The following is a 27551-nucleotide window of genomic DNA, read 5'->3' as shown; positions in this document are numbered from 1 at the left end:
TCGAGGGTATCAGGCAGATTTATTTGTCAAGCATTCATGGTTTTTTTTTTACAGATCCAAATACAACTGATCCAGAAGCAACCACATGGCCAACATAAAAAGTCAATATTTTTTTAACTATACAAAGTACTCCAATAATATCAATGAAAACATATAAAACACACGTTTACAAAATGAACATTTCAATAAATTAACAATAAACTTCAATCGACCAAATGTTATAATAGGCCTACATTTCAGACCCAATTTGTCAGAATATAATAAAAGTAAACAAATCCAGATATAACACAAAACAACACCTATACAAACATGCAAATGCTTCGGACAGTTGTCAACACTGTACTGCACCAGGGGCAATATTTAAATGTGTTGCAGTGTCTTCTTGAACATGATGACAAATTGCCTGGTACGACAGGTCTGTAAATAAATACATCTGTATTTTCATGATGGCAGCTCTGACTGAAATTCCAATGTAAAAGGGAATTATGGAGGGAAAGTAGAAACACGTATAGTATTAAAGTAATACCATCAAAACAGCTTTAAATTAACATCAGAAAAAAAGTGAACATTTGTTCTAAAACAAGATACAAATTCAGGTGAATTTATGGCAGAGATGGACGGTTCATCAATAACAACCACAGTGACAGTAAGAGCTGCCAAGACCACTCAATGCTAAAATGAATGGATGTCTTTCTGTTATCAGCTATCCATATACTAGCCCCGGTGGGTTAACCCTCTTATTTCATGTGGTTCATCATACTATAAAACACTTAAAACCCGCAGGAGTCTGGCATTATTTTTTGTTTCCCCTGCCGAGTGGAACTTTTGAAATGCCAAACGCCAGGATGACTGCAGGTACGTTAGGATGACTGCAGGTACGTCAGGATGACTGCAGGTACGTTGACACCAGAAAGCTTCTAATTTTTAAAATAATAATTCACAGTACTATTGTCATGCCAATGTAATGATTCTTGGTAGGTTAATACTGCGTTCTATCATCACATAATCTAAGAGGCAGTGAGTGTGTGTGAATGGAATTTGAGTTTCTGGTGTTGTGCACTTTTCAGATCAAGTCCATCTGTGAAAATAGTGCTCAGCTCTAGATAACATTCATATACGTTTGACTATCAGCCATCTAAAATGTCATTTCCATATACATCTATGCTTTACAATTTCAATATAATTTCAATTTCATATAATCCAATATCAAATATATACTCTTATCTAAACATATTAATCTTCATTACTAATTTCTTGTACCACTTGACCTTACCAGGGACAACTGTGGGCCCTAGGGCTCAGAGTTCTTTCTGGTCAGATGACATGTTCAGGAAGAACTCCTGGCCATAGGTCATTCCGCAGTGTTGAAGATCATGTTGTTTGTGTCCCAGTAGCTGTGACTGTTTCTTTGTGTTGTCTTGGCACTTTGGTTGAGGAGAGCAGAGGGGTTATCCAGTCTCTCATCTCTACCAGGCCAGGGGAGAGGCCACTCTGGGGATACAGGGGTTCTCTGTAGCCTGGGTCTCATTCAGTGCTTTCTGGAAAACATGAACCAATCAAAATCATGCATGAGTCACAGACACACTTGAATGCTGTCAAATTGTACGGTCAGAGACCTATCAAGGGCATCACTATGGCTACCGGCTCACCTCAAACTTGGAAGTAAACTCAGCGAAAATGGCGAAGAAGGCCTCAGTGGAGGTGGCTTTGCTGTCCTCTCCGAAGTAAGAAGCCACCTTAGTGAACTCATCCATGGCTCTCAGCTGCAGAGAGTCCAGAGACTGAACCGCTGGGTGACTGTTCTCCAGGAAGCCCTTTATCTCCAGGGTCAAGGATAAAACTGTCAAACTGTCAGACCATTTGAAGCACAGTGAAACATTCTGACTAGTAACATCCTGATGACTGTTATGTATGGTGTAATTATATACAATTACAGTGTAATTACTTACTACTAATCACTACAGTGTGTTACTGTGTGGCACACACTAACTATACTGTCTACCATGATTATGTGTGTGTGGGAAATGTTCTGTTGTGAAGGGAATTGTTGTTGTTGATAAAAGGATACACTCATGACAGCAGCGAAGTGGTCCTCAGCCGTGGCAGGGATCATCTGACACGCTGTCCTGATGTCCTGGATGGTGGAGTGGAGGTCACCCAGCTCAGCTGTCAGGATTCGCTGATTCACTGCAGAGGAAGTTCAATACAAAACCATACAGTATGACTCATATGAGACAAATCCATTGCAAATTCAAGTGTCAAGTGCCATTCATTATAAAGTCATTTCTGTAGTGTTTCAGTCTTATGCGATGACTGCTGTAAGGCATATCGGAATGTTGAAAAGGAACTATCAGGAAACGACCGGAGGTTATCAGGAAACGACCGGGGATTATCAGGAAACGACCGGGGATTATCAGGAAAAAGATAAGAACATGACTTTTAGTACATATTGTGGACTGTGTAAATGTACTAAATAGAATGTGTTCATTCTGCTAGTGAACCTCAGAGTCCAGCTGAAGGTTGGAGCCAGGAAAATAACATTGTGTGGTGTCGTCTTACTGTACCTTTGGCTGCGAGTGGTACGGTTGTGAGGTCCCTGGCAAAGTTCAGCAGTTCTGGGAAGTGTTGGCATAGCGATTTGGCAAGAATGTGGAGGAAGGTGGATTTACCATCCACTGTTTTAGTGGTGCTGAGCTGTAAGAATTAAGGTGAGATAGGATTTGGCAGTAGAAAGCAAAGACAACACAAATACTATAGCGCAAGGGTTCTCAAACCTCTCCTCAGGGACCTCTAGTCATTCCACGTATTCAAACTATTACACAGCTAGCACACCTGATTCAAATGGTCAACTAATCATCAAGCCCTTGACTAGGTGAATCAGGTGACTTAGTTCAGGACTACAACAAAATTGTGAAACATTTGGGGATCCCTGAGAATTAGTTTGAGAACCACTGCTATAGAGGCAAATGAGGCTAAAGCACAGTCTGCAAGAGCATGAACATACATCCATACCTCAGTGAGAAAGTTGATCTTAAAGCCAGTGGTTTTGTTCGTCTTGGGTTGACCATTATTCAGGTAATTCCCCATTGCCAGCACAAACTGTTAACAGAAACAGAGGTTTAGAAACAGTTTACAGGTAACACAACACGATAAAAACATTATGCATACCTCCGAGTCTGTTTCTTATTACCTTATCCTATATGATTTTATAGACAGACAAATCTCCAAAATTGTAATTCTTAACGGAATCATCTTGGGTCTTTGGTCTTAAATCCTCCTGGTTCTTTAATAACCTTAGATTTTGACAGCAGGGTACCATAAAGAATATGAAATCAACAGTCGTTTGCCATTTCTCAACCATTAAGCTCCTGTATTCATCTCCCACGGAGCGAGTTACAGTGGTTGTATTACCTCGAGGATCTTGGCCAGTTTCTTGCTGCTCCTGAGTTCCACTGAGGCCTTGTAGATACATTCGTATCCAGCCTTCATCTCCTCTGTCTTCTCCTGCAGGGTCGTCTTAAAATGGAGGCTCCGCAGACGAGTCTTATACTCAGGGACCATCAGCATCTGGGCACACAGATTATGAACTTGAAAAATATTGTTACTATTGCTAGTATAGTAGCATAATACTGTGTTAAACTACTACTATATTATACAGTAAAATACTGAAATATATATTTTTAAACAGTCTAGCCGCAGCCTAGACAGATTTTCACTACACCCGCAATAACATCTGCTAAACACGTGTATGTGACAAATACAATTTAATTTGATTTGACTGGACCAATATAAACAACGTCCCGATCCACCATTTGGGAAACATTGACACAACAGTGTCTCTGTTACCTGCAGGACAAACTGGTCAGGGTCGCTGAGTTTGGCGGAGTCCTGGTCGAAGCGTTGATACTGTTTGACCTCCTGGTCATCGGGGGCGTAGAGCAGCAGCTGCTTGATGTGGGCCGGCTCTAGCCTGTCTGTGGTCATTGTCATCAGCACCTTACGCAGCTCACCAGGAGACAGCTTCAGGTGGGCGATCAGGATGGCTGAGGAGAGGAGGAATGGAATGGAGGGATGGAGGAGACTAGATTTATTTGTATTTCATTTGGATCTGTTACAAAAGCAACTGATACTCATCCTGGGGTTCACAGAAAACACACTACAAAACAGTCATTGACAGTCACAGTCCTTCATTGATGAAAAACAACAACAATAACAATACCATTCAACTGCTTCTGTAGAAATCAGAGAACCTGTGTTTGAGCCACGTGGCCATAGAGGGTATGTTCAGATCATTGAGAGAAAGGTTCAGATCCCTGGGGGCTACGGCATGGTCATACTCACAGGCGTTGTAGGCCTTCTTATAAGACAGAATCTCCACCACATCTTTCTTTTTGAAGCTCTCGGGCAGGAAGGCTGGCTCTGGAAGAGAGACTGACACATTTATTCACAGTGTAAGGATGCTGCTCTCCAGGCACCAGAGGTGGAAACGCTAACAGGCACTAAAGATGGATGGGTAATGAGAGAAGAGAGGAGAGATGGGATGGGAGGTGGTGCCATATGGATAATGGATTTGATGAGCAGGTGAATGGAGGAGCTTAGTAGACCATGGGACAACTTGGTGAACTGTGAAGGCAACAACATGGAATATCAGGAATACACTTACACAATGAAACACAAAAAATTAATGAATGTGATGTACACAGCGATGATATAAAATCATTATATTGCATTATATATGCATGGCTCCCTTGCAAAAGAGACCTTCAGTGGGACTCCATGTTAAAATAAATACATATCAAATCAGAGACAATGACGGTAGAAGGACAATATTAAAAAGTTGCATCATAGAGGTGGTTTAACTGGTAATACAGTGATATGAATACATGATATGATATGACACCCCCGAGATGAGATGTTTGAGGAGAAGAGGTCATAATAAAGAACTTACTGGAACTCTGTTGGGTACCAAAGTGCAGCTCTAGATCGAGGTACTTCACCATGTCACTCAGTTTGTCATAGTCAGGGTCCTCTCCAAGCTAAAGCAGACAAAGTATCTGTCAATACATGTCTGAACAAAACAACAACAAACAGTATTATTCCAGGTTCAGGGTTAATATAATATACTCCACACGTACCTGTCCCCAGATGGTCCCCTCAGAGTTCTCTACCTGCTCCCAGCGTAGCCTCTTGACACTCATGTGGTTGGTGTCCCCAGCACAGGGACTGGAATTGGGCAGTGGAGGCGGGTCGCACGGGGGCGGAAGTGGTGGAGGGGGCGGTGGGGGCACCTTGTGTTTCTGGAGCTCTGACACTGAGACAGGGGTCTCGTAGGTCTTTGAGAGAAGGGGCTGGGGAAGGTGACTCTGGGGCTGGGACAGGTGAGGGGCCTGGGGGGGGTGACTCTGGGGCTGGGACAGGTGAGGGGGCTGGGGGGGGTGACTCTGAGACTGGGACAGGTGAGGGGGCTGGAGAGGGTGACTCTGGGGCTGAGACAGGTGTGGGGTCTGGGGGGGCAGGCTGTGGCTCAGCTGGGGCTGGTAGGGCTGGTGGCTCAGCCTGGGCTGGTAGGGCTGGTGGTGAAGCTGGTGGTGTCTCTGGAGGGCGAGCTGGCTTTGCCTGTTGGGCTGAGGGGAGGGCTGGGGACACAGGATGGGTTGGGTCAGGGGCTGAGGCTGGCTGGCCTGGCGGGGCAGGTTCCTGGGGCGAGAGGGCTGGGGAGAGTAGCAAGGGGCCAGGGGGAGAGTCATCTGGGGTGCTTGGTGGTGGAAACGGCCCTGTAGTTCATCCCTGGTCGGCAGCAACTTGTGTAGGGTCGGCCTGTTGTACGTGAAGGTCCGTGGAGGGGGCGGGGGAGGGGGGATGATGGGGTGCTGCGGCTGGAAGGACATGCGCGCCCGGGGGATGTGTTCGGGGGAAAAGCGAGAGAGGACCGAGGTAATGGGGAGGGGGTCGGAGAAGCCGAATGGTGGCGGGGGTAGGGGGGTGGGGAAGGGTGGGGGCGGCGGGGCGCTCTGGGGGGGCGGGGGAATGGGGATGTGTTCTGACCCGGAGGAGTAGGTGAGGGAGGTGGCGTCATCGTTGCTGCTGATGTCCTCACTGCTGGCACTGCTCAGCTGGCGGGGGAGGTAGCTCACTTCCTGCTCATCCTGGAAACTCATCTGGACACAGCAGATAATGATCATTCTCATTCTTTATAATTAGACACACCCATGTCATCTGATTTACATATTATAACCGTATACAGTTTTCAGAAACCTTACAATCAGATGCACACATACTGTATAATCTGATGGTCATTTTATCACTGTATACATCCTGAATAGTCTGCACACACCTTATAAACAACCTTTATTGTACGACTAATAATGTATCTAATCATTTCCTATTCATATGCACCGCTTTTCTTCAGAAACAATGGAAACCAACTCCATAAATACAGTATCTGTCGACACAAAAACAACTTCACATACTGTACCGTCTGTATCTTATTCATAATCATTGGATTTACTACACTGTAGATACTTAAATAACTCAATGACACTACTGTGGGCACAGACGGCCTGTTGGCGAATTTGATCTGGTATCATTAACATTTCAAACCAATTCTCTTAGAGCTCATATCGTCTAATTGTGACTCTCTGGCTCTCTCACCTCCTCACAGTGACTATCTCTTCATCTACTGTCTCTGTATCTCACCTCCTCACAGTGACTATCTCTTCATCTACTGTCTCTGTCTCTCACCTCCTCACAGTGACTATCTCTTCATCTACTGTCTCTGTCTCTCACCTCCTCACAGTGACTATCTCTTCATCTACTGTCTCTGTATCTCACCTCCTCACAGTGACTATCTCTTCATCTACTGTCTCTGTCTCTCACCTCCTCATAATCGTTCTCTCCAGGGAGGAAGTTATCCACCAGAGTGACACGGTGTCCCAGCTGTTCGCTCAGAGCGTCCAGGAACTTGTCCGTGTCCCTGCTCCGGGGGGGTCTGGAGAAGGTGAAGAGCTTCCTGCGTCTGGACAGGGGGCTGGTGGGGTCATCAGAGTGCTGGGGAGACGGAGGGGGGCTCTCCAGGCTCACGTAAGGGTTGGAGTCAACGCTGCCGGGAGACGGGGTGGTTCCCTCATGATAGAACTCATACAGAGGGTCGGGCAGAGGCTCCTTCCATGTCAGAGACAATCCTGATTTACGGTTCCCTGTGGGGGGGAGAAGAAACGCTGCATTATTTCAAAGATATCTAACAAAGGACTTTGTGACTCTGCGTTTTATTTGGTTTAAATAAAACTTGACCCACGTGGCAACTGTTTGTTCAATTTACTCTAAAGAAGTCTCTTAAACCAGATGGGTTCCATCTTAAATGATCTCATTTGTCATCCTTAAAGCGAGCATGAGTGACAACGTTAATGGTGATGTTGTTGTAACCTTTATGATATACTGACCATTGGCTTCAAGTGGTTGCCATGTCAACGATGTGTGTGGGTGTGTGTGTGTGTCTGTGTTACCTGTGCTACCTTGACTGAGGGAGGAGCGAGCAGGAGACTGGCCATTGGCGTCAGTCTGTCCCAGCTCCTCAAAGTCTGGTAGGGTCAGTGGAGAGCAACGACTGTGACTCTGTTGCATGGCATTCTTCCCTGTGTACACACTTTCCAGCTCTGTGTACACTCCTGACATCTAGGGGTCGTAGGGGGTGTGAGCAGGCCGTTAGCACAAAGCACTAGGAACTCTTTATCACAAGGTCTGCTTATAAACTCTTTATGAATCATTACTAGATCGTTTGTTAACCATTATTAACCTTGAGTAAAAATCCTAAACAACATGCGTCATATTTGTCTTTTTTAAAAAAATGTGAACATACTGTAACTATGTAATACTATTTACAGACAGTTCGTGAGCAGACGTCCAGATAAAGTGTTTCCCAAAGCACTGGTAAAAGCATTGCAGTACAGCGGAGCCCTGTAAGTATTTCTCTTTATAAACAGACGGCTCATCATTAGCACCGCTTGCTCTGCATGGCTGACCATTGTGTTGTAGTTTTATACCCACGTGATTCAGGTCAGGGGACTCTGGGAAGGAGGTGCCGTCTCCACACTGTCTCTCTCCAGGTGTCCCACTCCCTGGTGCATCCACATGAATCCCTGCGTCCACATGAAGGGACAAACAGTCATGAGGATCCACCTCCTCTCAAGCCCAGAGAGGAGGGGAGACAGCAGGAGACAGCAGGAAGCGTCATAATGTCCTTAACAGCATGGAGAAGCGACAGAGGCCTAGTGCATTTTGAGCTATGGGCTGGATCCTAACTTGAGATTTACTGTACACTACACAGTACACCTGTAACTTGAATTTCTGCACAAATCTCCCATTGGCGTCAATGTGAGGTTTATGCTAAATTCCAAGTTACTGTAGGCATTTCTCAAGTTAGGATTTGGCCCTATGAGAGTTAAGATGGGCTTAATGCAATACTTGGCTTGGATAGATGTTCTCTGTTAGAAGCAGCAAGTCAACCCTCAGCCCTGGAGTGGCTAGTTGAGAGGAAAGCCTTCCAATCAAGGATAAGGACAAATAGTTGTTGAGCTGATCACATTCGTACCCATCCCCAGGTGTGTTCCGATGATGCAGTCGTCAGAGCTCCTCTCCCGTACGGTGCTTCTGTAGGAGGTACCTGACACACGCACTGAGCTGCTCCTCCTGTGGTGCTCATGTCCTGCACCTTGCTCTGGCTCAGGCTCTGCTGCTGCTGCATACACACACACACACACACACACACACACACACGCACACACACACACACACACACACACACACACACACACACGCACACACACACACACACACACACACACACACACACGCACACACACACACACACACACACACACACACACACACACACACACACACACACACACACACACACAGAGAGAAAGAGAGAGACGAATTCAAATGAATTAGAATGACAGGAGGAAATATCTAAGAACATCCCACCCAACTCCCACTGAACAATAAATATATTCTCTAGTTGTCAGCTATTTTCATTGTAACTTCTAGTTGTCTACGTTTTTGCCTCTGCAAGGCCTTTGCCTGTAAAGATGCAAAGCAATCTTCCACTATGAAAGACAAAACATTATATCAAATCTAACCTGGTGAGAGCATAACCAGACAGAGACCCCACATCTAACTCAAATCACTCACACACAACAGACCCAACCAAGCAGGCAGAGAGATGTTGCTAATGGCTAACCCACCTGCGGTCTTGAAGCCCAGGAAGCGTGAGATCTTGCTCTGACAGTGTTCCTGCTCCTCGTAGGTCAGCAGCTGGTAGATGAACTGCCAGATCACCTGCTTGGCTGGAGTGTCCAACACCGGGAACACATCAACAATCAGGGTGTCCACGTTCCTGAACATATACAATGAAAAAGTCACTATTTTAGATACTTCTGAATAGCACAGACAAAAAAAAAATCGAAATCTGACCTTTTTGTTGCTACAAAAAGTATTTTAAAACATGCTAAAATAAAAATAAATAAAAATCTCAGGCACACTGGTAATATTCATTCTTCCATGAATTGAATAGATATTTTAACCAATGTTTCATCAGGGAGGTACAACTCAACTCCTACCAGTGTGCTGGAGTTTTTCTTCTTTTTATCATTAAGAATACTTTTTCCCATGCACCTGGTAGCTTGTTAACGTGTGCAAGTTCACTTTCTCAAACATGCCAAAATAAAAGTATCAAAAGAAAATCCTACTTTCGAAAAGGTTTATTGCTATTCAGTAACGTTGATAGGGAATTTGTCTTGGTGACTCTTTGATTCTGTACTCTGTAAAATAACATGTATTGCTTTAGATTAGACAAGTTTACCATTATATAATGTATATATTATATAATTTACATTTAGTGCATGTAATAAGATGTAATGAACCATATTAGGATTCAAACAGATTATTGAGGGGTAGGATGTTATTTGGTAGGGAACTTTCTGTAACTCTCCTTTAGGGTAGGTAAACATAAAATGTATGTAATATTTACTATTAATGTGTGAGCCATTTCAAATGAATAAAACATCATTCCTGACATTTGAAAGGAGATAAAATACCTCTCTCTCTCTCTCCCTCTCTCTCTCTCTCTCTCTCTCTCTCTCTCTCTCTCTCTCTCTCTCTCTCCTACTTCCTTCTCTCTCTCTCCTACTTCCTCTCCATCCTCTAATACCCCACCCCCCCACCTGTGTTGGAAGAAGGTCTCCAGGGCCTTGCAGATGGTGTATCTCTCCTGCACGGTGAGCAGGTGATCCAGCTGCTGGCTAAAGGTGCGTCCATGGACCCTGATGCTGGGGGGGAGGATCTCAGCCACCCACTGTAGAGAGCTGAGGGGGACCGGGGAGCGGGACCTTGGGGCCACTGAAGGGGCCACGCTTGGGGAAGTGTCCTCCTGGTCCCCCTGGTCAGGGAGGGAGTAACCAGAGGGGCCGCTTTCCACCACCAGGGTTGGCATGGCACCACTGCCCTGCAGCATGGACACCACCTTCTCATGGGAACAGTTCCTGAAGACTCACACACACACACACAGTCACTGTCAGTAATAAGATCAATGTGCAAGGATGCTGTCATTGGACTAGCTCCTACAGACACTGAAAGGTACAGAGAGTTACTATCTACAGTATTCAGTAGTGTGTTCGACTACTCACCCATGTGACCCATAGTTTACATGGTGGTATAATGAGGTATTTGTGGGTGATACTGTGGGTGATATTGTGCTATGGGCGGTGAAATATTGACAGAGCCCTCCTGAACAAATGTGATTCCAGCCAGGCTGTGTTCTAATGGGCACTCCTACACTTCTTCAAGTTCAGAATAAAAAGGGAAAATAAGTCCGTTTAAAGGGCGTCAAAGGACTTCCCACAAGAATTTTCTCAAATGCCATTCCACACACACATCCACGCATGTGCGTGCACAAGGAAACACACCAGCCCAGCTTGACTCACTCTCTTGTGTGCATCATAAGGTAAAGTAAAGACATAACAGGTTTGTGTACCTCATGTCCAGCCCATTGAGGAAAAGGATGCGGTCGCCTGGTTTGAGACCACAGTCTTCAGCAGGGCTGTCTGAAGAGAGACAAGGGGTTGAGAGTCAGAGAGAAAAGGAGGGAAGACACATAACAATCCAAGATGATACGCAAAAGCATAACATTTATAAAAGCCTCATTAACCAAATCAGTACGTGGTATTTGACTGTTGTTGTTTTTATGCACCATGTGTTGCCTGATGTATTGGTTTATGCCGGTAGGAACCAATTTAGCATAATATTATTATTTATCATTCTTAAGTAGGTGTACAGTACCACATGGCCATGCAGGCTCTCTGACACGAGACAGTGTGTTCTTATGGATGCCTGTACATCACGATCTTATCTCATCCACCCACAGCATCTCCATATACAGCTGTCCTGAGTCAGTGAGTAACTTACTGCTGGCCTCTGCTCAGATCTGTAGTGGGTGGTCGGCATCATACACACACACACACACACACTCCTCCCCCGCCTCAGTCCTGACAAAGATGAGCATCCGGTAAACCCCATATTATTATACTCTGGTACAACATTTTACATTTTAGTAATTTAGCAGACACTCTTATCCAGAGCAATTGGAGTTAAGTAACTTGCTCAAGGGCATATCAACAGATTTCTCAACTAGTTGGCTTGGAGATTTGAACCAGCTACCTTTCGGTTTCAGCCCAACACTCTTAACCACTAGGCTACCTGCTGCCCCAACCTCTTCATTTAGAACTACAGCAGAACATCTTCATCACTGCACACAGCAACATCCACATCCATCCATGTATTCACCCTCCTCTCATCCCCTTAAAGGGCCCTTAATCAAACTAATACAACAATAAAAGCATGGCCCAGCATGACTGTCCTGTCTGTCTTATTGTACAGTGGGTGGATGTTGGACAATGTGTACGTAACAAATAACATTTGATTTGATTAGTTATTGACTCAGAGACACGCCTCCACCTCCTGAAACATACTGTGTATTCAGGTAACACCCCTCTAGACCAGATCACCCCAACAACAACCCCCACTACTGACCACAGCATCCCCAACACCTAACAACCTCCACTACTGAAACACAGCATCCCCAACACCTAACAACCTCCACTACTGACCACAGCATCCCAAACACCTAACAACCTCCACTACTGACCACAGCATCCCAAACACCTAACAACCTCCACTACTGACCACAGCATCCCAAACACCTAACAACCTCCACTACTGACACAGCATCCCAAACACCTAACAACCTCCACTACTGACCACAGCATCCCAAACACCTAACAACCTCCACTACTGACCACAGCATCCCAAACACCTAACAACCTCCACTACTGACCACAGCATCCCAAACACCTAACAACCTCCACTACTGACCACAGCATCCCCAACACCTAACAACCTCCACTACTGATCACAGCACCCCACTTTCCCAGCATCCCAATGACTTGCCTAGTTAAATAAAGGTTAAATAAATAAATAAATACATAAAATAATGATCACAGCATCCCAAACACATAACACCCACTACTGACTACAGCATCCCCAACAGCCAACACCACCCACCTGATACCAGCCCAGTACAATACAGTGTTACCCAACACAAAACATAGAACCTCATCCACCCAGCGCACCACATAGAGAAGTGTAATCAGCAGTGCATCATAACTTACCTGGGATGACAGAGTCGATACAGACAGGGGCATGCCCCCTCAGGGTGAACCCAAAACTCTTCTTCCCTCTGTAAACCCTTACTGTCCTAGGGGGAGCATGGAGGCTGAGGGAACATTACAAAGTGTGTATTATCTTCTGTCAGAACATACATTTGTGTACATTTTTACAGTAGAAGTAGTAAAAGATATGGTTGTAACATTATAGTTGTAATATTTCAGGAACTACATTACTACCTTTGTTGTGTACTGATGTTTTATCAATGGGCTTTCAACAGCTTTCAACTGTATTTATCAAGTACTACTGGGTGTTTAGAATAGCCGAGCATTCTCAACAGTAAATAACAATTCTACAGGGATTTCATATTATCATGCCCACATCACGCTGTCTGTTATGTAACTTGAACAATAAAGGAATGTGAATGAGTAAAAAATAAACAGCAGCTAGTGTGTCCAGTAGGAATACCACATAACAGGTATAATTTCCAGCTCAGACAGTGATGCCTCTGTTCCCTGGCTCCCAGAAAGAAGCATTACCATCAAAGACTGGGATGGAGATATCACGGTTGCCATGGAAACTACTCAAGGCAACATCATATGATATAAACAGGAGTTCCATAAAGCAGAAGAAGGAGAGGAGAGGAAACGGGTAAAATCCATTATTTGATTGTCTTTATGCTTGTTATGTAAGACGGGACAGATGAAAACTATTCAAATGGGTTTTTAGAGTACTGTACTGTGCTATACGTACAGAGACACAGAGGGTAGGCTCAGCACTGCAAAGCACTGGGGATAATAAACTGGTGGGTTAGAAAAGGTGAAGAAAACAGATCTCATCTCTCCCCTCATCTACCATTTGTACTTTATATACTACATCAGTACCATTCCATAACCCAAGAAGCAGCACAGAAGAGGAGCTAAAAACATGATGTTGATGATTCAATTAACAATCAATCAAGTAACCTATCATCACTGGAGATTTCAATATTGCTCTATTCACTATTCCATATTGACTTGAAACCTACCCCTCAAAAGGAAGTTTACCATAAATAATGATAGATGATTACACAGGACATATTCCCACATGCTGCTCATTAGGATATAGGCCTTGGGGAGGGGAGGGGCTGTTGGTAAAACACGGACTTGAGTCTACTGCAAAGTATATCTGTAAAACTGGAATGGAGTGAGCTACTGTATGGCTTGAGCTGAGCCTGCTGTATGGTACTGACTTTCTGAGTCATAATCTTAATTCCTCCATGTTATTATCGGTTGGACCCTGAAAGATATAATCATTGTGTGGCGTTATAATATCAGGTGAGTAAACAGACTCAATGGTTAACAGAGACGGTTCCCTAATCAACAGGTGCTTCCAAATCATCTATCAACAAACATCACATTTAAACATTTAGAGAATTACCCAGATATTACCCAGAGGGTTGGAACACTTATTTTTTAAATGTACTTCAGTAGTAATTTTAAGTCCAATTAATGTCCATTATTTCCAACTCCAACCACACAAACAGCATATTCTAAATCTTCTCTCTCTCAGGTGAGTGGGAGTCACAGCTAAATACACCATACTGTATACTAACCTCTGATTGGCTCCTGATTGATGCACAGGTATGCCCGACATAGACTTCCTGTACCCCCTCTCTCCTCTCTCCTTTCCCCCTCTGTCCTCCCCGGGGTCCCGGGGTACTGAGCTGGCCCGTTTGGAGCCGTAGTGGCGGTCGGGGTGGTCCTCGCTGCGGCTACGTCTCAGACGGCCCTGTGGGCCCGGCTCGCTGATGCTCTTACTGCGACAGATCCTCTGGATCAGGCTCTGGGAAACGGCCTCGTCAAACCGCTGCCGGTGCTTCTTGGGGATGAAGATCCTGGTGAACATGGTGAGAGAGGGACCAGCATGTAAAGAGGAAGAGAAAGTAGGGGGAGGGTGGAGAGGTGGATGGGTGGAGTTCCCCCTGGATCCAAGGGGCTACCACCAGGTAGACCTCAGCAGTCACCCTTCAACAGTCTGTCACCTCTGCCCAGAGGAATCAGAGATGATGAAGAGAGAGATTATGTAGATCTCTGGAGATCTCCGGGAATCAGAAGGTATTACTAGATACCTCAGTAGTCTGTATCAACTCTGGTGCCCAAAACCACACCACTCATACCAAAGCCCTGATCTGAGATGCAGAGGAAAAAGTCAGAGCTAGAACTGAGAAACAAGCATCCAGGTTGGACAAGAAAATTCACGCAGCTGAATACATATCACTGTTGACTTGGTGAAAGAGAATCATTATAAAACATACTTAGAAATCCATAGATTGACGAGAAACAAAACAAACGCACTTCTTCTAAAAAGTCGCTACGTTTCCATTTAGTCGCTGTAGTCCATGGATAAAGAAGAGAAGTGAAGGTTGGATAGCGAGAAAGAGGGAGAGAGATGTCTATAGAGCCAGTCAGTGAGGCAGCCCTCTGTGCAGTGGCGTCATTTGCTACAGTGTGGATTCACTCTGCTGCAGCTTGAGATACCAACACAGCGACAGCAAAGGTGTGGGAGTCAGCAATATATTACTCTATCACTTTTCTCTCCCTTTCTCCCTCTCTTGTTCTCTCTCTTGCTGTCATCTCTCTATCTATCTGCCTGCCTGCCTATCTATCTGAGGAGCAGAACAATAGCTTTTCTGAGCATCTCTAGGAACTGTGGGATTCTCAGAGGGAGAATGATTTGAGGTGAAGGATTATCATCTTCTCATCATGTAGACAATCACACTGATCAAAGCCATCGTCTTGTCTGTCTTTAATAACGTAACCAAGAGAACAGCGGTATGGTGTTATTTAATCAGAGAACTAATTCTTTGCTAATTGAAGATATAAAACATACGGTTCATTACAGCAATTGTGACACAGATGTAAAAGCAACAGCTGATGATGAAAACAACACACACACACATACCACACGCGCACACACACACAGGGCAGCGGACAGCTGGTTTAAACAGGAACGGTGTGTATGCATTAGCAAATTAGAACTGATGAACAACATTGCATTAATACAGATGGAATTGTTTATGGGAATTAAAACACATGCTCCCAATGAACACATCATCCAATACAGATCATGTGAGTACATACAGTATAAATGTAACGAGTGTGCTGAGTGTCGGGAAGCAAGTTCAGGGAGTGAGTGTTTTCATAAATAAACAAAACAATAAACACGAAACACACCGACATGAAACAGAGTCAATAACACCCGAGGGAAGAACCAAAGGAGACTGACAGATGTAGAGAAGAGAATCAAGGAGGTGATGGGAGTCCAGGTGAGTGTCATGAGGCGCAGGTGAGGATGAGTGGTGAGACATCAATTATAATGAAGTGGAGAATTTCCTGGAAACAGACTAACTGGCCACAAACACAAATAATATGACACAAACAGAACAGAGAGAAAGAGAGAGAGAGAGAGAGAGAGAGAGAGAGAGAGAGAGAGAGAGAGAGAGAGAAAGAGAAGCAACGTGCAGAAACGTGTAAAAATGAACTAGCAAATTATGCAAATTCAAACAAGTTGGACAGCTAAATCAAGCAAATCGGACACAGAGACAATAAGGATTCTAGCCACCATTGGGGAATGTTCTGCTAATTAGCTAGGATTCTTCCACAGTGCTCCTGAGTTATCCAGACACATGGAGACCTATCTGGAACTCGTGTAGAACCTGCTGTTCCACGGAAAGCGATTTGTGGACACTCATTACTGTTGTGATGTACTTATGCAGCATCGTATAGCTTGGTCTCTCACCAACCCACAGAGTCGCTTTCTCTCTACTAGCTTTTCTACATCTCTAGCCACATTATTATCTGGCATCCTTGTGTCCTTCAGTGGTATTTCTAAGAAAACCTTATCTGGCATCACAACTACAATTGAGCCTTCACTGCTCAATACAAGATTGTATTTTTTTCAAACAGCCGCCTCATCATAAAAGTTGTCTAAACTGTCTTATCTTTGGAACTAATTGAGTTTTCAACCAATGTGACCTCATTTGCAGCAGAGTTGAGTGGTGCTCTATAATTATCTAAGACGGTGGAGGGAGGATGGATGTCTCCAAAGGGAGAAATGACAAATAGAAATCTAACTGGGAGACCTCATTTCATTTCCATTCCAGATGTGAGAGACTGTACTGTCGCTATTTATTACTTTGCCTTGCCACACTGTCCCTTGCCAGGCACTAAATGACCGGTGGACATTAAAGATTGAGGGGAGGGATTTAGGAGATGATTATGTGGTTTGAAAACCAGTGATTAGGGTCACTATGTCGTTGGTCAGTGGCCATCAGACCCAGATGTCTTCCAGCATTAGGAAGCTTTTTAAGGCCAATAAAGCATTGTCCAGTAATGGTGGGGGTTACGCAGCTGAAACCTCCTCTATTTCTCTAATACACCTATCAAATACACTCCAACCTGTCTGGAAATGGAGTGTTGCAGTGGGAGAGCAATGTGATGATGACCTATGAGGGAAGATCTATGGTTGAGAGTGGATGTAAATTGTAAAGTGATTTGCTAGATGGAGTGATGCTGTAATTTACTGTAAATGTGTGAGGAGGCTTTTGTAGTTACAGTACATTACACTTCTATGGTATGCACCACCACATTAAAGAAGACTCTTTTTGTTGACATTAGTTTAGCCTCCTTAAACACAATCAATATGGCAGCAATAACTCATATACCGATACATCAAACATGGCAGGATCAATAAATCAAATGATCAATAGCACCTTAAGTTCAGTCATTTTTAAGGTAACTTTTTCACAGACTACAATTACATAATAATCTGGAGCTTCCATAATCCAGTTTTAGCTATAGAAAAAAACAACACAAGAGATTAGATACAAAAAAAGCCCCATCACTTATCATGATGAGTTCTAGGTTATCGCTTATTCTAGGAATCGCTAGAGACAAAAAGTATGATTCATATAATCTAGTAGAAAATCCTGGAATGTTTCATGTTGTCTCACTCAAGTGACGAGAGCCAATACGCAAGCAAGAAAGTATATGGTTAACACTGAATTCAATTCTGCAAAAAAGTAATTCAGACCACTGCATTAAATCATTGCACAACAATAAACAGTAGAAAACACTCAAACAAGTCTCTGAAAAAGAGCATGGGCTGCCAGCCAACACACACTACCCCTCAGAGTAAAAGTACACAGGTAAAGTACTGTACCAGGATAATTATCTGCCCACCTACGGCAAGTCGGACACACTATACTGCGGTGTCTCTACCTGTACTGAAACAGATGTGTGCATTCAGCAGTACACCACTGCAAGACAAATGCTAGTACCACAGCCCAAAACACCCAACAATAAAACCAGTACTCACCCCAAACAGCTCATTACTGTCAGTAGCCTGTCATATTTCAGAATCAGAAGGAACGTTATGAGGAGTATACAATAGTAAATGTGAGTAAGTGCATAGGTTCACAAATGGTATGTTGAAGTCTTAATGCAGTATAACGGTATGGGACAAAATCAGCATGGTACAGCCAAGAACCATCGCCAGCAGTGAACTGTCAAGGGAGAACGGTCACCAACCACAGACGAGCAAGAGCTTAAAGCACAATAATTAAGATACAAATCCGTCACAGAAAATCCACACAGAGAGGGGGGGGGTAGGGGGGAGTTAGCGAAAAAAAAAGAGAGCAAGCGCAAGAGAGAGAGAGAAAGAAAGAAAGAGGAGGAGAGGAGGGAGAGAGTCCAATTCAGTGGAATAAAACAAACACATTTTCCTGGCCTGTTAAATGCCACTCAGTCTATATTTAGAGAATAAAGAAGGAAAGAAGTGTCGCTGTCCTCTGGGGATCAGGAATCACTGTCTTATTGAACAAAATCACTGTGCATTTGAATATTAAATTATTCATACACAACCGTATAACCTTAGATAGTACAGGATCTTACAGTATAACAATTTCTAAGACTTTTCTCTGGTCTGGTCATGTGTTCAGGAAAAACTCAGGACCCAAATTGTTAGGCATCACTACCTACCTGATATACCATATTAATGGTATCCAAAGGATCTGACTTGATATTGCACTGACCCTACGCACACTCACCAGACTATATATACACACCATATACATACTCACTCTCGCACACTGCATTGACACTCCCACACAAAACCCACACACATTCACATACACTACCTATGCATACACAAACACAACACACACATGCATACCGACATAACACACACACGCATTACGACCCAACACAAACACACATACATTCACAATACGCAAACTTTATTTTACTTCTATTATTATCAATCCTGATGCCTAGTCACTTTACTCTGCCTTCATGTACATACGTTCAAAAGTTCAGATCACTTAGAAATGTCCTTGTTTTTGAAAGAAAAGCACGTTTTTTGTCCATTAAAATGACATCAAATTGATCAGAAATACAGTGTAGACATTGTTAATGTTGTAAATGACTATTGTAACTGGAATCGGCAGATATTTCATGGAATATCTACATAGGCGTACAGAGGCCCATTATCAGCAACCATCACTCCTGTGTTCCAATGGGACGTTGTGTTAGCTAATCCAAGTTTATCATTTTAAAAGGCTAATTGATCATTAGAAAACCCTTTTACAATTATGTTAGCACAGCTGAAAACTATTGTTCTGATTAAAGAAGCAATAAAACTGGCCTTCTTTAGACTAGTTGAGTATCTGGACCATCAGCATTTATGGGTTCGATTACAGGCTCAAAATGGCCAGAAAGAACTTTCTTCTGAAACTCGTCAGTCTATTCTTGTTCTGAGAAATTAAGGCTATTCCATGCGAGAAACTGAAGATCTCGTACAACGCTGTGTACTACTCCCTTCACAGAACAGCGCAAACTGGCTCTAACCAGAATAGAAAGAGGAGTGGGAGGCCCCGGTGCACAACTGAGCAAGAGGACAAGTACATTAAAGTGTCTAGTTTGAGAAACAGATGCCTCACAAGTTCTCAACTGGCAGCTTCATTAAACAGTACCCACAAAACACCCGTCTCAACGTCAACAGTGAAGAGGCAACTCCGGGATGCTGGCCTTCTAGGCAGAGATGCAAAGAAAAAGCCATATCTCAGACTGGCCAATAAAAATAAAAGATTAAGATGGGAAAAAGTGGGAGATTTGTACAGGGTAAAAGGGATCTTGAAGAAGGGAGGCTATCACTCCATTTTGCAACGCCATGCCAAACCCTGTGGACGGCGCTTAATTGGAGCCAAGTTCCTCCTATAACAGGACAATGACCCAAAGCACAGCTCCAAACTATGTAAGAACTATTTAGGGAAGAAGCAGTCAGATGGTATTCTGTCTATAATGGAATGGCCAGCACAGTCACCGGATCTCAACCCTATTAAGCTGCCGTGGGAGCAGCTTGACCGTATGGTTCTTGGTCAGAAGTGCCCATCAAACCAATCCAACTTGTGGGTGGTGCTTCAGGAAGCATGGGGTGAAATCTCTTCAGATTACCTCAACAAATGGACAACTAGAATGCCAAAGATCTGCAAGGCTGTAATTGCTGCAAATGGAGGATTCTTTGACGAAAGCAAAGTTTGAATGACACAATTATTATTTATATAAAAAATCTTTATTTATAATATTTGTCAACGTCTTGACTATATTTCCTATTCATTTTGCAATTCATTTCATGTATGAGTTCATGGAAAAAAGTGACCCCAAACTTTTGAAGGGTAGTGTATCTACCTCAAATACCTCATACCTCTGCACAGTGATCTGGTACTGGCTCCATTCTTGTGTATTTTAATTTATTCTTCTTGTGTTACTATTTTATTTTTATTTTTATGATTATTTTTAAACTCTGCATTGTTGGGAAGGGCTCGTAAACAAGTATTTCACGGTAAAGACTGTACCAGTAAGTGACATTGCGATACAATACCCACAATCCACCACATCCACATTGTTTACCTCTGTGTCGTTGCCTCCCTCTAGTAAATTCAAGTTAAGGTCAGATAATCAAAGATATGGTCTGGTAAGACCCCATGGTCCACATTCCCTCAGATGGATTCCTCATACCAACCAATCAGATTAACGTCTTAGAAACCGACGGGAAGTGTCATCTCACATTAAATATGCCCATCCCTCTCTCTAATTTATTCCCTTCATAGAGAATAGAAGTAACAGTAATCTCGACAACTCTAAAGGAAAAAGTGTACTTGGATTAAGGGTTTAGTGAGAGTCTTGTTGGTCGTTTTCACACAAGAAAAAACACGAGACAAACGGTTATGCAAATATATCTTCATTAAAATGTCTGACAACATGAGTCTTTAGCCATAGCAGCCAGTATTCTCTGAGTTCAGTTGAGGTCACAAACAAACAAATTTAATTCAAAAAGGCAGAGACAGTGATGAATACAATTGGCAGATCCTTGAGCTGATCTCAGACAGGAACAAGGCTGGCAAGATTTGTCGACATCGGGTAGAATTTCAAATGACCACACTAAAACTGGCTTTGCCATCGTTGAGCTTAACTTCTATTCATCAATGGCACTCAACTCAACCAGTGATTATCGTGAACTGGGCACAAATGGCTGGGCACAAATGTGTCAGGTGTGAGATGATTTCCACACAATCACAAGATGAAGACAAGGTGGAACTGGAAAATGCACCACCATCATGCATCTTAGGGAAGAGATCCTCTGGCTGTTAGCTTGGCTGTTAGCTTGGCTGCGAGAAAAGGAAAACCTACTTTCTAAGTACACTGACCTTACTGTAACCCAGGAAAAGCGAATCTCAGTCTTAAATGGCATATATAACAAGTCAATTAGAAATGCCAGAAGGGCTAATTTTTCTAACTGGATCACTAATAATCAGAATAATGAGAGAGTGCTCTTCTTGACCATTGATGGCCTGATAAATCCTACCCCCGCAAACCTATGTGAACTTTTCTCCACATCTAAATGTGATGAGTTTGCGGCATATTTCAGAGATAAGATAACCAACATTAGGTTGGGTATCAGTCAAGCAAGACCTGATGAGAAGTTTGTTGATATGTGTCCTAGCCTACCACCCAAAGTTAATATGGATTTATTTTCCCTGGTGGACACAGACATGCTCAGGAAAGTGATATCACAACTTAAGCCTTCTACCTGCCTTCTGGATCCTATCCCCACCACCTTCTTCAAACCAGTTTTTAGTTGCATATCTGAAGAAGTGCAAGCTATTGTTAATCTAGATTCTTCAGCTCTTAGCACGTTTCGACCAATCTCCAACCTTCCATTTCTGGAGAAATTGGTTTTCAAACAGCAAAATAAGTTTTTAAGTGCCAACTATATTTTTGAAGAAATCCAATCTGGTTGTTGTGCCCACCACAGCACAGAGATCGCCTTAGTTAAAGTGATAAATTACCTTAGAGCTAACACAGATGCCAAACAGCTCTCTGTCCTTGTACTCTTGGATTTAAGTGCTGCATTCATCACTGTTGACCATGATGTCCTTCTGGACAGACTGGAAAGGTTGGTTGGCCTCTCCGTTCCAGTTAAAAATTGTGTTATGTTACAGTCTTATTCTAAAATTGATTCAATTATTTGTTTTCCTCATCAATCTACACAATACCCCACAATGACAAAGCGAAAACAAGTTTTTAGAAGTGTTTGCTAATTTATAAAAAAAAACAGAAATACCTTATTTACTTAAGTATTTAGAAACTTTGCTATGGGACCCGGAATTGAGATCAGGTGCATCCTGTTTCCATGAATCATCCTTGGGATGTTTATATAACTTGATTGGAGTCCACTTGTGGTACATTCAATTGACTGGACATGATTTGGAAAGCCACATACCTGTCTATATAAGGTCCCACAGTTGACAGTACATGTCAGAGCAAAACCAAGCCAAGAGGCCGAAGGAATTGTCCAAAGAGCTCCGAGACAGGATTGTGTCGAGGCACAGATCTGAGGAAGGGTACAAAAACATTTCTGCAGCCTTGAAGGTCCCCAAGAACATAGTGGCCTCCATCATTCTTAAATGGAAGAAGTTTGGAACCACCAAGACTCTTCCTAAAGCTGGCCGCTCGTCCAAACTGAGCAATTGGGGGAGAAGGGTTCTTGGTCAGGGAGGTGACCAAGAACCTGATGGAGATGCGAGAACCTTCCAGAAGGACAACCATCTCTGCAGCACTCCACCAATCAGGCCTTTATGGTAGAGTGGCCAGACGGAAGGCACATTACAGCCCACTTGGAGCTGCTAAAAGGCACCTAAAGGACTCTCAGACCATGATAAACCAGATTCTCTGGTCTGATGAAACCAAGATTGAACTTTTTTGCCTGAATGTTAAGCGTAACGTCAGGAGGAAACCTGGTAGCATCACAACGGTGAAGCATGGGGGTGACTGCATCATGCTATGGGGGTGTTTTTCAGCAGCAGGGACTGGGAGACTAAGATTGAGGGAAAAATGAACGGAGAAAAGTACAGAGAGGTCCTTGATGAAAACCTGCTTTAGAGCGCTCAGGACCTCAGACTGGGGTGAAGGTTCACCTTCCAACAGGACAACGACCCTATGCACACAGCCAAGACAGCGCAGGAGTGGCTTCTGGACAAGTCTCTGAATGTACTTGAGTGGCCCAGCCAGAGGTCAGGCTTGAACTCGATCGAACATCTCTGGAAAGACCGGAAAATAGCAGTGCAGCGACGCTCCCCATCCAACCTGACAGAGCTTGAGAGGATCTGCAGAGAAGAATGGGAGAAACTCCCCAAATACAGGTGTGCCAAGTTTGTAGCGTTATACCCAATAAGACTTGAGGCTATAATTTCTACCAAAGGTGCTTCAACAAAGTACTGAGTTAAGGGTATGAATACTTATGTAAATGTGATATCAGTTTTCCATTTTTTATAAATTTGCAAAAATTTCTATAAACTTGGTTTTGCTTTGTCATTATGGGATATTGTGTGTAGATTGATGAGGGGAAAAAAACTATTCAATCGATTTTAGAATAAGGCTGTAACGTAACAAAAGTTGGAAAATGTCAAGGGGTCTGATTTTAGCTCCACGGATTATTAGACTGTATTTGTGATTTAAATACTTGGATGGCTCACAACTTCCTCCAGCTAAATCAAGACAAGACCAAGGTACTTCTTGTTGGTGTCAAAGCACATTTTAATTCACATTTTAATTCACAGGCAATAAAGATAAAACACTAGGTGTCATTTTAGATTCTGAACTTAATTTCGATTCAAGACAAGACCAAGGTACCGGTGTTGTGTGCTCTCCGTCTGGTCTTGGAGCCCTGTCTGCAGCAGATGGGGTCTTGTGATAACGTTCACAATGCTTGACACTAAGCAAGCTCCCCGTAATCCCTCTACCAGCAAAATTAGCAATTGGAAAAGCCTGTTTACACACCCATCGCAAAATAATCCCCATAGATTACCATTACTTTTCATTGGGACTCCGAAATTGGGATTTTAGGAGGCTGGATCCCACCTGGGTTGTACTAGGATGTCTATATATCAAAATGGGAAGGTTTGAATGTATCTCTGTGGGCATAATCTGAGTCAAGTTCAGCAGGGAGTACAGGTGGTAGGCTACCTCCTCTTTCTCAAGTGCCTATACTGAACACAACTACAGATTAAGTCTACAGTATGTATCTTTATTTACATTCTATGGATGATACCATTGGGAGCCGAGACTCAAGGGTAGGTACCTGATGTGGCCGATGAGCGTCTGCTGCTCGTCAGTGGTGAGGATGTCTGGGAGGACAGAGGCCAGCCAATCAACCTTCTTCTCTGCAGCATACTGCTTCAGCACCGCAAACAGCTTCTCCTTCACCTCAGGCTCCTCCCCCAAAATCTGGTCAATCTGAAATATTTCAATAACTGTTGTTGAAGGGCCTATGTATTACACAGACTCCCTAAAGAAAGATGGTATACCTTCACAAAAAAGTATCCAACTAGCTAACTAAGGAAGTAAGCTCAGTAGGCTTGCGTAATTATTTTTTAACAGTAAAGTATTCTCTTTCAAAATGTTGTTTTCTCTGGACATCAATACTCCCCTGAATAGCTCCAACTCATTCAGCAGTTAGTTTAATAGAAAGCCTCACCTTCCTGTTGAACTCCAGGGCCTTGTGTTTGCGGTCCGTCCTCATCCCGTCTCCCTCAAGCTGTATCTCATCCATACTCTCACTGCTGCGTATTTTCCGTCTGGGCCCCAGACACAGCACCCCTAGCCTCAGCGTACGCCCCTGGGACGCCTTGATCAGCGCCGCCGCCATCTCGTGGTGCCTCACCGGGATCCTGTTGACCTCCATGACGTAGTCGCCGGCCCGCAGGCCACCTCGTCCTGCCGGAGAGCAGGGGGAACAATCCTCCACCAGGAGGGGGCAGTCTCCCACAATGGTGAAGCCAAAACGACCGTCAGGACCCGGGGTGATGTCCATCTGAGAAGCAGAGATGTAATTCTTATTTAACTTTCACTGTATTATATTAAGATAGAGAGAATTTATTTTCACTAATGAATTGAAAAGTATGGCTTTGCTGATGAAATTAGCATGGCAAATCCAGGATTGCCCATACAGTTTCTGAGGTTACATGAGGTATCAGAAATACAGTGAGTCGGGGGCTCCTGAGTGGCGCAGCAGTCTAAGGCACTGCATTATATGCTGTAGTGCTAGACGTGTTACTACGGTCCCGGGTTCATATCCCGGGCTGTGCCACAACCGGCAGTGGTCGGAAGTCCCATAGGACGGCGCACAATTGGCTCAGCGTCGTCTGGGTTAGGGGAGGGTTTGGCCGGAGAGCCTTTACTTGGCTCATCGTGCTCTAGCAACTCCTTGTGATGGGCCGGGTGCCTGCAGGCTGACAACGGGTGCCAGTTGAACGGTGTTTCCTCTGACACATTGGTGCGGCTGGCTTCCGGGTTAAGCTGGCAGGTGTTAAGGAGTGGGGTTAGGTGGGTCATGACTCCACCTTCGCCTCTCCCGAGCCCGTTGGGGAGTTGCAGCGATGAGCCAAGATCGAAAGAATTGGGGAGAAAAAGGGGGTAAAATACAACAACGAAAAAAATAAGAAATACAGTGAGTTGTGTAGGCACAAACAGAAATACAGAAAAAGGAACTTAAAATCAATCAGAAGTATCAAACATTGTGCTACAACATAATGGTGCCAGGTGAGTCCCAGTCAGAGCGAGTTCAGACCTGCTGGATGCGAGACACAACTCCGATGCTGGGAGGGATGTTCCTCTGGGTCTGAGCGATGGCGATGACAGCCTGGAATCCCAAAGTGGACACATTCTGGCCCTCGATCTCCAGCACCTGATCACAGAGAGAGTATAAGGAAGAGACCGAGAAACAGCTTTTCCAGTATAAATCCCTGTTCATACTATTACACTATTATCATAACATCGTAGTATAACATACCTGTAGTACTATTAAATGCATGTTTGACAATTGTCTTGCCTTGTTAAATAATGGTTAAATAAAGGATTGAAATAATTACTGATTAGGCCTTTCGGTTTAGCTTAGAATCTAGAATCTCTCTGACCTGGTCACCTGGCTGCAGCCCCGCCAGGTAGGCACTGCTCCCCTCCTCCACAGACAGGATGTAGCTAGGACCACTTCCTCCCAGCTGGAAGCCAAACTCCTCTGGCCAGCACTGATTGGACGTCGGCATCGCAATGACTACACAAGATAAAATAAGAATGACAAAGAGGAGAGGAGCATGAAGAAACACATGGAGTATGATGAGGATCAACTGAAAGATGTTCTGTCGCCTGCGGATTGAGACGAGAATAAGAGAAGCAGTGCGGTGCTCTCAGCCCCTGTCAAACCCTTGGGGTCGCCGACCTCGAACAAAACTCCAAAGGCATCTCAGAGTACTTGACCTTGAGGAGCGGGAAGCACTCTCTTCCAAAGTGAATCCAAGTTCACGGAATCTCTATCTGACGGAAGGCTAGGAAATAATACCACTCCATTACTTGCATGAGAATGACTCAAGTGTACAAGAAGCAATGTTTTCTATGCAAAAATATCTGCCATAACCAAACACAGAAAACACATTTAAATCTAGGAGTGCAGATTATTGTGCTTTTTGGGGTAATACATTCCAATCAGATTTACAACATTATATAAACAATAACAGTTATACAGCATTAAAACAGGATCAGAATGACTACATGAGTTTGCTTCCAAAAATGTCCCTGGTCAAACATACCAAATGTAGAATTATACAAATATCTATTCTGTTTGATCATGTGCAACAGATAATCTAACATTTACCCTACAACAGAGACAGTTTCTGCTTGCAACCTCAAAAGCCTTGAAACAGTACAGGCATGTGTTTCAACAAGTCGATAAAAGTCATACAGACAGACTTACAGTCATCCTTAGATGGATAGCGAGGAACGGCAGGCTTGTTCTGGTTCCTGAAAGAGTATCTGCCTTTCTTGTTCTGCAGAAATTTCTTCATCTTGTATCAGACTTGATCAAACTGCAGGTGGCCTGCATGTGAGCTAGTATCCAACCTGGCTCCCTAACTGTGTCACAAGAGTTTAAAAAAAAACTCGGACCACAACAACAACCCCCATTTAAACAAGAGGGGTTGCCAATTAAAAATAACTTATATTCAGAGTCTTCCACATTGCCACCTCAACACGAGAAAAGGGTGACAGTGCATGAAACACCAGTGGAGACTTGACACAGAGTTGCTCCAGCATCTCCTCTCAGAATGTGCCCTTGCAGTCCTCCAGCCCGTTTGTACAGTGTTAATCATAAAACTGGGACACCCTCGCTCCACTCCGCTCCTTAATAAAACCTCTCTCCAAAAAGGGTATTGTGAGGCCCCATTTTCTTCTATAAATACTCCT

The 27551-nt window shown here is 43.8% G+C and overlaps 1 protein-coding gene across 1 annotated transcript; it reads right to left on the bottom strand.

Moving 5' to 3' along the window:
* On the bottom strand, positions 1-27257 carry LOC110498772 (glutamate receptor, ionotropic, delta 2 (Grid2) interacting protein, b). Its single transcript, XM_090211876.1, has 24 exons — positions 27064-27257; positions 26231-26367; positions 25885-26001; positions 24793-25128; positions 24397-24551; positions 14312-14593; positions 12723-12826; positions 11030-11099; positions 10221-10538; positions 9243-9394; positions 8588-8734; positions 8044-8135; positions 7503-7671; positions 6877-7196; positions 5136-6158; positions 4949-5036; positions 4342-4419; positions 3847-4043; positions 3412-3567; positions 3013-3099; positions 2565-2694; positions 2069-2187; positions 1650-1814; positions 1-1538 (listed from the first exon to the last, which is right to left on the bottom strand). Exons 1-24 carry the CDS (start codon positions 27152-27154, stop codon positions 1467-1469), a joined length of 4605 nt encoding a protein of 1534 aa, XP_090068002.1. The 5' UTR covers positions 27155-27257; the 3' UTR covers positions 1-1466.
* Positions 27258-27551: the final 294 nt, after the last annotated feature.

The sequence above is a fragment of the Oncorhynchus mykiss genome, chromosome 20 (assembly GCF_057628025.1).
Source record: "Oncorhynchus mykiss isolate SJ-2025 chromosome 20, ASM5762802v1, whole genome shotgun sequence".
Lineage (NCBI taxonomy): Eukaryota > Metazoa > Chordata > Actinopteri > Salmoniformes > Salmonidae > Oncorhynchus > Oncorhynchus mykiss.
This window is presented reverse-complemented; position numbering and strand designations above follow the sequence as displayed.